The sequence below is a fragment of the Vanessa tameamea genome, chromosome 25 (genome assembly GCF_037043105.1).
Source record: "Vanessa tameamea isolate UH-Manoa-2023 chromosome 25, ilVanTame1 primary haplotype, whole genome shotgun sequence".
Lineage (NCBI taxonomy): Eukaryota > Metazoa > Arthropoda > Insecta > Lepidoptera > Nymphalidae > Vanessa > Vanessa tameamea.
The window spans coordinates 3,144,886-3,158,094 of NC_087333.1; the positions used below are offsets into that span (position 1 = coordinate 3,144,886).

General features: G+C 33.0%; 1 protein-coding gene across 2 annotated transcripts in view; it reads left to right on the plus strand.

Annotated features, from left to right (window-relative positions):
• LOC113403500 (inactive dipeptidyl peptidase 10) overlaps nucleotides 1-13,209 on the plus strand; it is a 196,724-nt gene that overhangs the window by 165,091 nt on the left and 18,424 nt on the right. For both annotated transcript variants that reach the window (XM_026644076.2, XM_026644075.2), the window contains exon 7: nucleotides 12,602-12,744. In XM_026644076.2, the coding sequence (XP_026499861.1) occupies nucleotides 12,602-12,744 (143 nt within the window). The remainder of the gene's footprint in view (nucleotides 1-12,601; nucleotides 12,745-13,209) is intronic.

Here is a 13,209-nt window from a genome sequence, read left to right on the forward strand (position 1 = left end):
AATAAAACCTAACCTCAATTGAAACATACTATAAGTACTTGATTAGATTTTCGTCTGCTGGTCTAGACAATCCATTTAAGCTTACCATCATTAATCTTGCAAAATCTAGATCAGAAAACACTTAGAGCCGAAAGTTTTCTTGTGAGAATAAAGAAGTTTTAAAATTATTCAAAAAGTAGAATGATCGGTACAATGTACATTAGCTGAAACTTTTCCTAGTATTAAAATATAATATTGTTACAATTACAGCTAAGTTCTAGTTCTATGTTCTAGATTTATATATAAAAAAATAAAAAAAAATAAAAAAAAATTTACTAGATTTAGAAAGGAGTTTTTAATAAAAATATTAGGTAAAGCGAATGAAGCACTGTTTGGTTTTAGTTAATGTGTGTGTAAAATATTGTTATCATACACATACATAGAAACATTTAAAACCTTTTTCGTTTCTATCGTATATGACGAATAAGATGTTCCTAAATTGTGTTTAAAAGGCATTACGTCAGCGAGGCCGTCGTCATGTCTTCCACTATCATTCATGTTACTTTACACAAAGAAAGCCTTTGAAAGCGTCCGTTTAGTTTGAAAAGAATAAAAATCAAAGTGAGAAATGTAAGTTCGGGTAAAACCTTAATTATAACCATTTGCATGGGTATAGCTTACATATTCCCCTTCTTTTCTCACTGAAAAAGCTCATATTTCTCCTACATGAACTGAGGTTCTGTGAAACTTAATCGCGCCGACTGTTCTGGAATACTCACCAAAAACCAGCGGTATACACTCCATTTTTTCGAGCGGGGTCACAGGATCGCTTGCGCATACAATGCCACCCCAACGGTAAGCCGTATATGCAGGTCTCTTTTTCTATAAGTATTCCCGGAGTACAAAGAACTTTTCTAGTCCCAGCAACGCTTACGGCAGGGAGAGAAGATGCGTATAGCGTCGACCCCGTCTCCCAAGTTTGCTTGAAGCGGCTCAGCGTGTCCCCGATACTTAGGCTCCCGCTCCGCGGCCTCCCTTCTCGGACAAGTCACTCACTCTCTATATTGAGTTGAGTAATAACCCACCAATAACATTACTAAGATTTCAGTGGTGTAGTCGAAGTTTTGAAATCGTGTGTTCTTTTTCCCACGTCATACGATGGAATGGCAATCCGACACTAATGAAAAGTGTTGACGCGTCCCATCACAGGATCAATGATTCACGGATTCTCCGAAGCATGATAGTGTCAATATTGGAATTTTCCAAACCTTTTTTTGAATAGTCCTTAATATATAATATTTGATAGCTTTTTAATAGACCGATCTAGGATTTGATCCCTTTTAGCTAGCCACTAGATCAACTAGGCACTCGTGCAAATCTCATAATATCTGTTAAAAATGTGGGCAGCGATGTAAGGAATTGTTAAAATATCTTACGGCGCCAACGGTTGTCACTACTCTACTTACCATCAGGTGGCCCATTTTCGAGTCCACTATACGGGAAGAAAGATATATTATATTGATATGATAATGATAAATGAGCATATGAACAGTTTAAATCAATCATCAGTCAGTCAGCTGTTTAATTCGCTACTTTAATCACGATGTATAAGGACGTTTAACGATTAATCTTAGTCAAGGAGCTTATCTGATTTGACTTAAGAGTTTTTACTGTGACACTGTGTATAATTTCTTTTTTTTATATTTTAAATGACATACTATGGTGCCTCTTCGAAATTTAATTTTCAATTTGAAATAAAAATATATAATTTACAGTCTGGGTATCACTTGTCATTTGTGTTTATACTAAATTTAAAACGTGGAAATCTTCATAGTTGTGATTGATGAAATTCAGAAGAAATTCAGCCACATACATACATATATATTCCGTAACACAGGCAGCATGTAGAAATAACCACGAAATCCTTCGAATGAGGGGAGGCTTGCTCAGTAGTGGGATATTTATGGTATATTTCCACTAAATAAAAAATCCTTTTACTACGAAACTTAAACGAAAAATTTCTATCAATAAAATAAATTAGAATTTATAATATCTTCTTGATTCAATAAATAGTAGCTTCAAAGACTCAGGTATAATACTAGAGAACGATCCAGATATGGCGTGTTCGTTTTTAATTTACGCCGGCGGTATTTCTGAACCGATACGACTTGGGAACTTTCAAAAAAAGAGTGTACTCCTTCCTAAAAGGCTGGTAACGCACCTGCAACCCCCCTGGTGTTGCAGATGTCCATGGGCGGTGGTAATCACTTTCCATCAGATGAGCCTCCTGCTCGTTTGCCCCCTATAACTAAAAAAAAGAACCGAAATGTGATCCTAATTGTAATAAATTTTAGTAATAGGAACACAACAGTATTTTATTCCATCGTCTCCAAAAACAGGGAAAATCTCTTTCAGATTATGTATTTATGTTACTTATAACTGGATTATCCATTTATTTAATAAACGTTTAAAAAATATTTAAAATAAATAACAATCACATATATTCACTTATACATATGCATAATGCATATATATATATATAAATTAAGTGTGATGGGAAATTAAAAATATATATTATTGTTATCTATAGAAGAGATCACTATAAACGAAAAGTTTCATAGAAATCAATCAAACAGTTTTTTGATTGAAAGTACATGAGAACAGATATCTAGCTACATCATAGCTTTACTTTAGTTAAGAAGATATAATTTATTTATTTATTTATTTATTGGAAAAGTTACACCATCAACGTATCACTAAGCACTTAAAATTAATATCTGTTGGGTAGCATACAAAGTGATACGTCTTTAAAGGTGTAAACAACAACATAATAATATCTTACAATAATACAAATTTTTCGTAATTTCTGAAAACCTCCCTTGATATTTTAGAATTCAATTTGCAACGAAAATATCCACAAAAATTCATTTCATAGTATTTACAATTCACCTTCTATCGAAATCCAATTTACCTGTGATTAAGATCAAATAAAAAGTCGCCGAGTTGAGCCTGCGGGCTCATTCGTTGTGACAGCTAAAGTCGACGGTAATTTTTAAAATAAAACAAAACAGTATTATAGTACAAAATAGTGTTGTATAAGGATCACCATACGAATGAATTCAGCAATCATTTCATTGTGATGGAGTGATTTAAATTAAAATTTTGCCTCATTAGTGATGTCTACGTAACATCGAAAGTCGTCTATAAAATAAATAAAAACAAAAAAAAGTTGTCGCAATAATAACGACACAAAACACCTTAACAAATATTTGGAAAAAACAATCGTTGATCACGTAATATATCGTTCTATGTCATTTCCATGTATTTTACTCTTTTCCAGAGCCGAATTTGTTAAACGGAAATGTAATTTTGTTTTGACATACTGATTTGAGACTGGCGAATGACGTCAACAAAGAACATGTTCAACGGTTTTAGAACATGAATGGAAATGACGCAAAAACAATGTTTTATTAGCTATACTAAGATTAATGGACCTCGTAATAGTGACTGTAAAATCAAGCTTTTACAGTTTTAAGGACTGCGCTGCAATTGTTTTACTAAATTTTAACTACTAGCGGAAATAATAACGGTGGAGCCTTTAAACTATTCATAAATGCTCTATTGCTTCCAAGAACAGTATAGTTTATTGCATCGTGAGGAAACTGCATGTGTCTAATTTCAACGAAATTCTGCCACATGTGTATTCCACCGACCCGCATTGGAGCAGCATGGTGGAATATGCTCCAAACCCTCTCCTCAAAGGGAGAGGAGGCCTTAGCACAGCAGTGGGAAATTTACAGGCCGTTAATGTAATGTAATGTAATGTATGGACAAGAAGTTTCAACAACAACTTGTTACATAATATATTCCTTATCCTAGAATACTATCGTCTGCTGCTTAGTGAGTAACTTCGATATTAGTAATAAATTTATTGATTTGTATATAAAAATCTAATCAATTAGTAAACACAATCATAATTTACAAATAGTAAAAATGTTAAACTTTATACATAACTTTATTCAAAGAAGGCATTTGCATTTGCTTGTTGGTAGGGCTTTGTGCAATCCTTTTTTGTAGATATCACCCATAAATCACGTATTCTACCACCAAGCAGCAATACTTAGAATCTTTTTGTTCCGGTTTGAAATGTGAGTGAACTAGTGTAACTACCGGCACAGGGGACATACAAATTAGTTCCCAACAGTGGTGGCGCATTAATCTTTCTTACACTTCCAATGTTTATGGGTGTTTATAGTGGCCCTCTGGTGACCCATTTAGAAGTTTGCCTACTTTAAAATACAAATAAATAAATAACAGTTTCAAATTTATATATTAATTTAAGCGTTAATAGCGCAATGGTTTACGGGCCGCCTAACGATGTATAAAGTCGCAGGATCGATCCTGACCTCTTGGGCTATTGTTATCCCCACTCCTAACACAAGTGATAGGCTTCAAAAAAAGTGATGCTAGCACCAATTATACTCATAGACTATACTTACCAAAACCGGCAAGTAACTCAGTAGTTGTTCTTGGATTATATATGAATCATACTTTAAATATAAGGCTTATCATCTGTCTAATCAATTAAATTATGTGTTTGCCTTTAAGGTAATCTACAACCTTTACTAATATTACAAATGCGATTAAGCTTAGGTGGATGAATGTTTGTTAATTAATCACGCCAGAACAACTGAACAGATCTTATTAAAATCAACACAGATCTTTATATGACCAACCCCCCCCCCCTCTTCTCTCACGTGTAATAATAATAATAATAAGCAAATGGTCTTAATTAAAAACTACTGTATCGGGGTTTCTGTAGAGAGACGACCGTAATACCTGTAATATTTATCGCAGGTGGGTTTAAGAGGGGCTTCAATTCTAGACCACTAGTGCGTATCCAGTCGTAGTTATCAATGAGTAAATTTTGATATTTTTGCATAAACTTCCGATTTCTGACAGACATTGGCGCCGTTATAAGTTTTGATCATTCCTTATATCTCCAATGCGGCACCAACCTTGGTAACTAAGTTCTTACGTCCCTTGACTGTAGTTACACTGGTTCACTCGCTCAAACGGGAACATAACAATACTAAGTATTACTCCTCGGCGGTAGAATCCAGACAGACTTGAATGAAGCCCTATCATCAATAGTTTATCTTCATTAGTAAAATGTAGGTGTACATTAATTTATAATTGTGTTCTATGGTGGCTCGAATCGAAGTTTCACCCAACACGTGAGTCCACACGATATGAATAAAAAAATGCCTAAAAATTGATGACGTCATGATTATTTATCTAGATTTGTACCTGCGATCTCTTGGTTTCGATTTAGTATTCTATCTAACGAAGTATCTCGCTGTTTAACGAATATTGAAATTGTTAAAATGTTTTAATTTTAGTAGCAAACTCTCACTCATCGCTGTTTGTATTGCGACGCTTATTTACAGTAACACGTTACGTATATTGTACGAGTAAACAAGCTTTCGTTATCGACACTCCGCAGTGATTTATCTTCATCTGTAAACAGACTTGCGATATTGTGTAGCTGCAGGAGAGGACGCTAACAAAATGAATTGGTTGCTTCGTTAGTTATGTGTTTGGCTAGGGCAAATATAGAAGGGTATTTTTACATAGCAACCGTGGTATAAATACTTCGGTATTCATTTGGTCTATTCATATTAATAACTTGCGACCTAAGATCTATCATTCATAAAACATTTCAAGTCAGAAACATCAAAGAAGTATTTAATCCGTTAACAGAAGCCTAAATGTGGTGTTTTAGCGCAATGGTTTACGTGCCGCCTAGTGATATAAATTTCGCAGGATCGATCCTACGCCATGAAAAACAAAATAATTACTTGTGTCATCTCCTTCTGATTTTAGGTCAAAGAATGTTGATAAATTTTAAACCTCTTAAGTAAAGTTTTTAAATAGTATAATGGTTCGGTAAATTGACCATCTGGTGGTAAGTCATAGACATTGGCTCTAAAAGACATATTGACCATTCCTTACAACGCCAATGCGTCACCAATGTTGTAACCTAAGATTTTAAATTACTTGTACAAGTGTACTGACACTGGCTTACTCAAACTTGGAATCGAAACACAGCCATACTAAGTATTGTTGCTTGACCATAGCCTATCAGATGAGTGGCTAGTGAATACCCAGATGCGCTTGCAAAAGGCCAAACGAACAAGCAAAGTATTACCACTAAATTCTAAAGTAATATAACTCGATACAGTTGCCAAAGAAATTAATAATATTTTATTTTACATATAGTATATCCCATGTATAAGTCTGTAACTCGTGAATGTATTTAATAAATTAGCTTATTAATATTCTATTATGCAATTACAATAGAAGATGCATTAGTAACAACTCATGCGTGTAATTGTACGGTTATAGAATAGCGGTCGCAATGTGAACGCCCTGAGACGATGTGTATAAATATTAGCGTTATTATTGCACGACTTGCGTTATACAGCATGTTTCAGTAACATTATCTTATAATCGCTTGTTAATTTTTCGTTAATTATATCGTATTTATAGTGAATTAGGACACTCGCTGTGATATAAACAATGTATAGACAAAATAAGCATAACCGTGGAGAAGCTTTCAATATGTTACTGACAACAAGTCCATCTTAATCCAGGTTAAAGAGAGTGCAAAATATTCGTGCGTCATGCATTTGGGGGCGCATAGCCGATGATGCTCAACTCTTGGAGTCGGTCGGTCCAAGAAGGTCTCTTAAAAATATTTTTAAATCGCCAGACGACTACCACTCCAGCCCTTGTTATAATTATTTATATATAAAGACATTCAACAAACGTACATGTATATTTATCAAGAAATCTCTCGTTAACGAATCAGACTTAAAAAAAAATGTCAAAGGGAACTAGTACTAAAAGCATTATAGCTTGAACAGATTCATTCCAGCACACCCGAGAAGGAAAAACTAATTTAGACGGATAAATAAACTAATTTAAACTAATTTAAACGCCTTACATGTACTAATATGTGTATAGCCATAAGCCAAAGACTAATTGGCTGTTTTGACTATTGCCCAAAAAAAACGTCGTATGTGCCTACATGGAAACTAGAAAAGGATTACTTTAATTGACAAGCCTGAATAATATAGTACGAATTAGAAATAAAAGGCTCGAAAGAAAATAATATCAATTTAACGCGGACAGCATACAAAATAAGAACGTTTGCAATACATGATTGAATAATTTATCCCAGAAAAACCTATCTCCTACTGGCCGCACCTAATCGCGCTGTTTTGAACCTCCGTCAAGCGGTACGTGAGTCGAATGTAATTATATTGAATTTACCCGAACTCAATGTTTGTATATCTTATCGTAGTTTGGCACGAAAAACCTTTTCAATATAGTATCGAATTTAGTACAACATTTATTGTTCTTTTTATTTTATTAACCTAATTCTAATATTATCAATAATTTTAAAATGGTATGTTTATTTATGAGCCGAGATGACCTAGTGATTAACGGATAATTGCAGTTTCAAACCCAGGCAAGCACTACTGATGATACTTTATAATTAATCTCCTACTCAGCGGTGAAGGAAAATATCATGAGGAAACCTGCATATATTTAATGAAATTCTGCCATTTAATTCCACTAATCCGTATTAGAGCAGCGTGATGAAACAAGCTCCAATCCTTCTCCTCAAAGGAGAGGAAGCCTTAGCCCAGTAGAGGGACATTAACAGGCTGTGTACTTTATGTTTATCTAGATAATATTCTTTCCAAATTTATTTTGCTATGATAAAGAGCCGTCATTTGCTCAGTTTGTGTTCCCACGACTCTGTAGAACCAACTTTTGCAAGTTGCAAATTGAAAGATTACGACTGGAGAACCTTAAAGAAATGAGTCTACTCAATTCTCAAAGGACGCAACTCCGATGTTGCAGATGTCCATGAATTGTAGTAGCCACTTTCCATCAAGTGAGCCTCCTTACTGTTCGCAATCAATGCCATAAAAAATCAGTAACATCGGCAATGCATCATCATTCATACATCAACTGTCAGTTCATACCAATTCATCTCTATAGTATCTACACTCAAACTGTGGTAACATCAATACTATACAACCCTATTGTATTATTAAATTCACTTTGATAATATAATTATTTGTACTGACTACGTGGACTTATTCTTAAAGGCTTTTCCGCAATAGTGGAACTCCCCATTCACTACCGTATGTACGTTTGCAGCTATTTCTGTCACAATTCCTTTTTCAAGGAAATTTCCATAAAATTATAATATATTTGGACACATATAGTATTCATAAGGAAAATTGAATTGTTTTTAAATAATACATACATACTAACTAATCGTACCGATTTCGAAACTGCTATATTTTTAAACAAATATATAATATATATATATATATATATATATATATATATATGTATATATTATTAAATTAATATAGGTACATATGTATATCAATTTTATAATACAATAAGTATTGAGCCAAAATCTTTTCTCACGCACCACATTTTTTCGTAATATTTTCTCAAATATTATGCACGTATTTTACTAATTTATTTTGCTATGATAAAGAGCCGTCATTTGATCAGTTTGTGTTCCCACGACGCTGTGGAACCAACTTTTGCAAGCGTTTTTTCCGAAAGATTACGACTGGAGAACCTTAAAGAAATGAGTCTACTCAATTCTCAAAGGACGCAATATATATAATATAGGTAATTTATTACCATCTGATGCCATCATGCCTCCTCCACGCCTCCGCTTAAGATTTCTCCGTAAAAGATGCGTATAATTTTTAATTAATTATAAGTTCTTATATTAATTTGATTGTTTAACAGCCGCTCGACATCCCCATCCTACTATTATTATAAACAAAAAATGCAATACCACTTCAATATAACTTTTTTTTTTTAATTGTCTTTTTTTTAAACTTAACAACGGAACTAAATATGTGGTGATGGTACATCAGCAAAGAGTCTCGAAAGATGTATCTCACCTACATAAAATATTTCTCTAATCCGGCACTGCTTACGAATATTAAACACAAGCAAAATTGTGTTACAAAGGAAAGCTTATCCCTATAAAATATTTCTTCCGACCATCATCGTAGAATCGTAGAGTAATATGAATTTGTAATTGATTTAGATACAGTCAACATAATAATCCATCGCGGCTCTCTTAAGGTATAACACGAACTTATTGATATTTATAATGAAATTTAAAACATTCCATTTATTTAAGAAATGGTTAACCTTACAGTTTTGAGATAGCTAAATGTTTTCCGCGATAATATTACAAGTATTTTAAACTTTAAAATTCGCTTTCTCTTATCAGATGTTTCGTTAAAAGATTAAGCGCACTGATTAGCGAAGTGTTTCCACTTGGCAGGAAAGGAATTGTTAAATTAAAGCTTAAGCTGAAACTCTTTGTAGATTAAGTTTTAAAATGTAATGGTTAAATTGTTTCGAGATATTTCAAATTCAATTCTATGTTATTTTCTATGTTTTATTATCATAACAATATTGTTTTTATTTACGCGCGATTATTAATCCGATTGGTACCTCGCTATTATGATAATTTATGGTTACAGGATAGACGTAAATAAACTGTGTTTATCAATGATTTTTTTGGTGATATATTACATCAACGAAGTCGGAGAGAAAGTTGATAGTCTGGCAAATTTCTACGGAAACGTGACCATGTTACAAACCGTCCCGAAAATAAGTGAGATCACTAAAATAAATTATGAATAAAAAAGGACAAAAAACAAACCTTGTTGAACGGCCATTATAGCGGCAGGTCCGGAAGAGTACATACCATTGACAGAAACTTTCCGAGTTCCGTCACTAAGATTTAACAACTGTACCAAGTATATGTACCTAGACTTTAAATTGATAGTATTTCAATGTCAACAAAGACAAAGAGAACATAATAAAGAGTACTTTTTTTTCATGAAATAGTATATCGAATCACCCTCTATATGTAGGTACGTTCATCATTGGCCCGGTACATAACGCATGTATGCGTGCATGGCTGCGCTTATTTGACGTCAGTCGTCAGACGTGATCTATTTATACACTGAATGGGCTTCAGCTTCGCGACTACGTGTGTATGGACGTTATACATGGTGTATATTCTTTCATAACTTTACTGAGACGAAAGATTTTATATGTAAATATAATAAATAGTCTTAACTCGACTATAAAAATCGAAATAAAGTATATTTGTCTTTTATTTATTCTTTTGTAATAATTGAATAATATAAAATGTATTATATAATATAAAATTTTGTCGCTAGAGCTTCAAACATATGCTACCTCCAAACAACACTACGTTGTATTTAATATTCATCAAATCGGAAAACAACAATGTTTGAAGGGTAAGTGAGCCATTACAAGCACAAGGTACATACATACTTATTTCCAAGCTAAGGCTTTGAGAAAGGGTTAGTTAATATTTCGTACAGTCCAATGTCTATGGGTGGTGTTTGAAAATGTACCAGAGATTAATCCCTACATACAAACAAAAACATTTACCTAATTATAATTTTAGTTTAGATTTCAAGGTTAAATCAGTCAAAACTGATACCAACTTAAATACGTATTTTTTTCATGATTAAAACAAATGTACTTTCATCATTTATTGATAGAATTTCCAAATATTGTTTTATTAATGCCCATTTACTGCTTGTAATCAATCAAACAAGTTCTAACTTTTATAGTAGACATCAAGCCCAATAAACCAGCTGATTTGAATATTAAACACAACCCTAAAACTAATATTTATTTATATTTGCTTGGGCTCAGAATGCTTACGAGATTGAATAAATAAATTCATCCATAAAAGATATTTTCAAGTCGATTTAATCCACTTTATACTGTTAAGTAAGTCTTAAAACACGCATTGATATAATTAATTAGTTCCAAACAAGAAGCGATGCGAAACTCTCTGATTTCACACAATACAATTAAGATTACTCAGTAAGTTACTTAATAATGTATATAAATATTGTTTAAGGGGTGCTTAGTAAAACAATGCTATCTTCTTCTTCCGTATGTCAAATCAATGACAAAAGGAGAGAAGGACAATAATGTTTAATTAAACAGATTGCTTAGCCGTCTAGAAACATAAAGCTGCTGTGCTATATATCGATAATTCTTGCTTTTTTATGTTAATCGACATTTTCGTCGATAGTAAAGTGATTTGAATGACTCTTTTTACTGAATCTACTATTCTTCGTAAGTGTTCCATTTAAATTGAAATAAGGGAAAGTTACTTACTTTACTATAACACTTGTACGAAATATGTATACAATCAAAAATCAATGTAGCTATCTATCACAATAAAGCATTTTGTTGTGATAAATAGCTCACTTTTTGAGAAACGTTATTAAAGGTTATTGCTTTATTTTTAATATACGAATATGACTGATTGTGTTTAGTTACGCTGAATGCTTAACTGCTCACACGTTACTAAAATAAACTAAACGAAAATTCAAGAAAAAATATGATTGGCTCTCTAGTAAATACTCCTACAATTTCATTCAATAACTTCCCTTCTGACCGAGTACAAACAAAAGAAGTAATGGCTCACAATTCTACAGCCATGAAAAATTAATCAACGTCTCTGAAAAGGCAAGGTTCATACCGACGTCATTGGAAAATGGACTCAAAATGTCTAACAATAAAATTCAATTTTGAAATACCATTCAACTCAAAGCCCAATATATTTGCGTTTGTACGAAGAATTTGGTGAGGCTAGGTAGCAAAACTAGCGCTCTTTCCATTAATTTGAAACGCTTTTCCCGCATTTTAAAACAAGCGATCCATGAACTTTAAATATGTAGACAGGATCATTGATTTACTTTGAAAGGAAAACCGAACGGGGTTTTAATAAAACGTAGCATGTAATACGTACGTTATACGACTAAAAGTATTTTTAAAGCTTCATTTATAGTGTACATTTAAACATTTTGAAGTAAAGTAACAGGCTGTGAGGAGAAGTCCTCAAGAAGAGTCAGAGATAGACACTTTTAGAGAAAAAGATAGGATTTAGAAATCTACCACTCCAGCATGATTTGGTGATTACACATGAGGCGGAATTTTATTCGACACATACAAGTTTCATTTCAATGTCCTGCATTATACCACACATATAGTGACCTAAATTGGAGCATTTAAAACTCGCCAATCTTAATCGAAGGTTGTGGTTTCAAGCTCAAGTAAGCATCACTAAGTTTTCATGTGCCTGATTCTGTCGAATGAAATATACCTAGTGCATAATATCATATCTACCATCACACAATGTAATACCGTAAAATAAGCTCTAAACGCCAACCAGGACAGAGGAAAAGATGTATCTAGGATTAGGTGTTTTCATATAAATATATGTATGTATTGAGTTATTAACTACTACGATAAAACATTCTCGTTTTCAGACTGTTACTTTAATTTTACAAGATTATCTTGTTTAAATGCTTAATTTATGCTAGCAAATTTAATTTTAATCCATCTAATCTAGTCGCTGGACGCTTACAAACCAATTATCATTAGCCTATCCCTTGCCTAATTTCTTAATGAGATAGTATATACTATTTACTTTTTACAGTCGAAATTCTCAACTCAAGGTCAGCGTTATGGATGTCAGCTGATGGCCACATGGTTCTGTATGCCACCTTCAATGATACTTTGGTCCACGAGCAGAAGTACCCTTGGTATGGAGCTGCATTGGATACTGATGATCCAGCAAAGGTAAAGATCATATAAATTTTATTTAAAATGGCAATACTGACATAATATTGCCATGAATAATAATAAGAAATCGTTTATTCAGGACTTAACGAATGTTGACAAGATATTTTTTTGATACAAACTGTCACAATGAAAACGTTTATGTTAAAATAAATAAAAATAAACTAAAAACAATTTCCTGAGAATTTTCCTGGATGCCTTATTTCAGATCCTGACGTGTTCCAATTATAAATTGATAACTAATTAAAAAATATATATACATCAAATTTTAGGAATCATAACAAAATTAAAAAATCGTCTATCAGTATTTATAATCTGTTTGTCTTTTCCAAAGCCGACTATCTCTTACAGGTTGATTTCGCATTGGCGATGTAAGGATTGGTTAATATTTCATCCATCGCCAATGTCTATGGGCGATGTGGTCCACTTATAATCAGGTGGCCTATATTGACTATACTATACTAT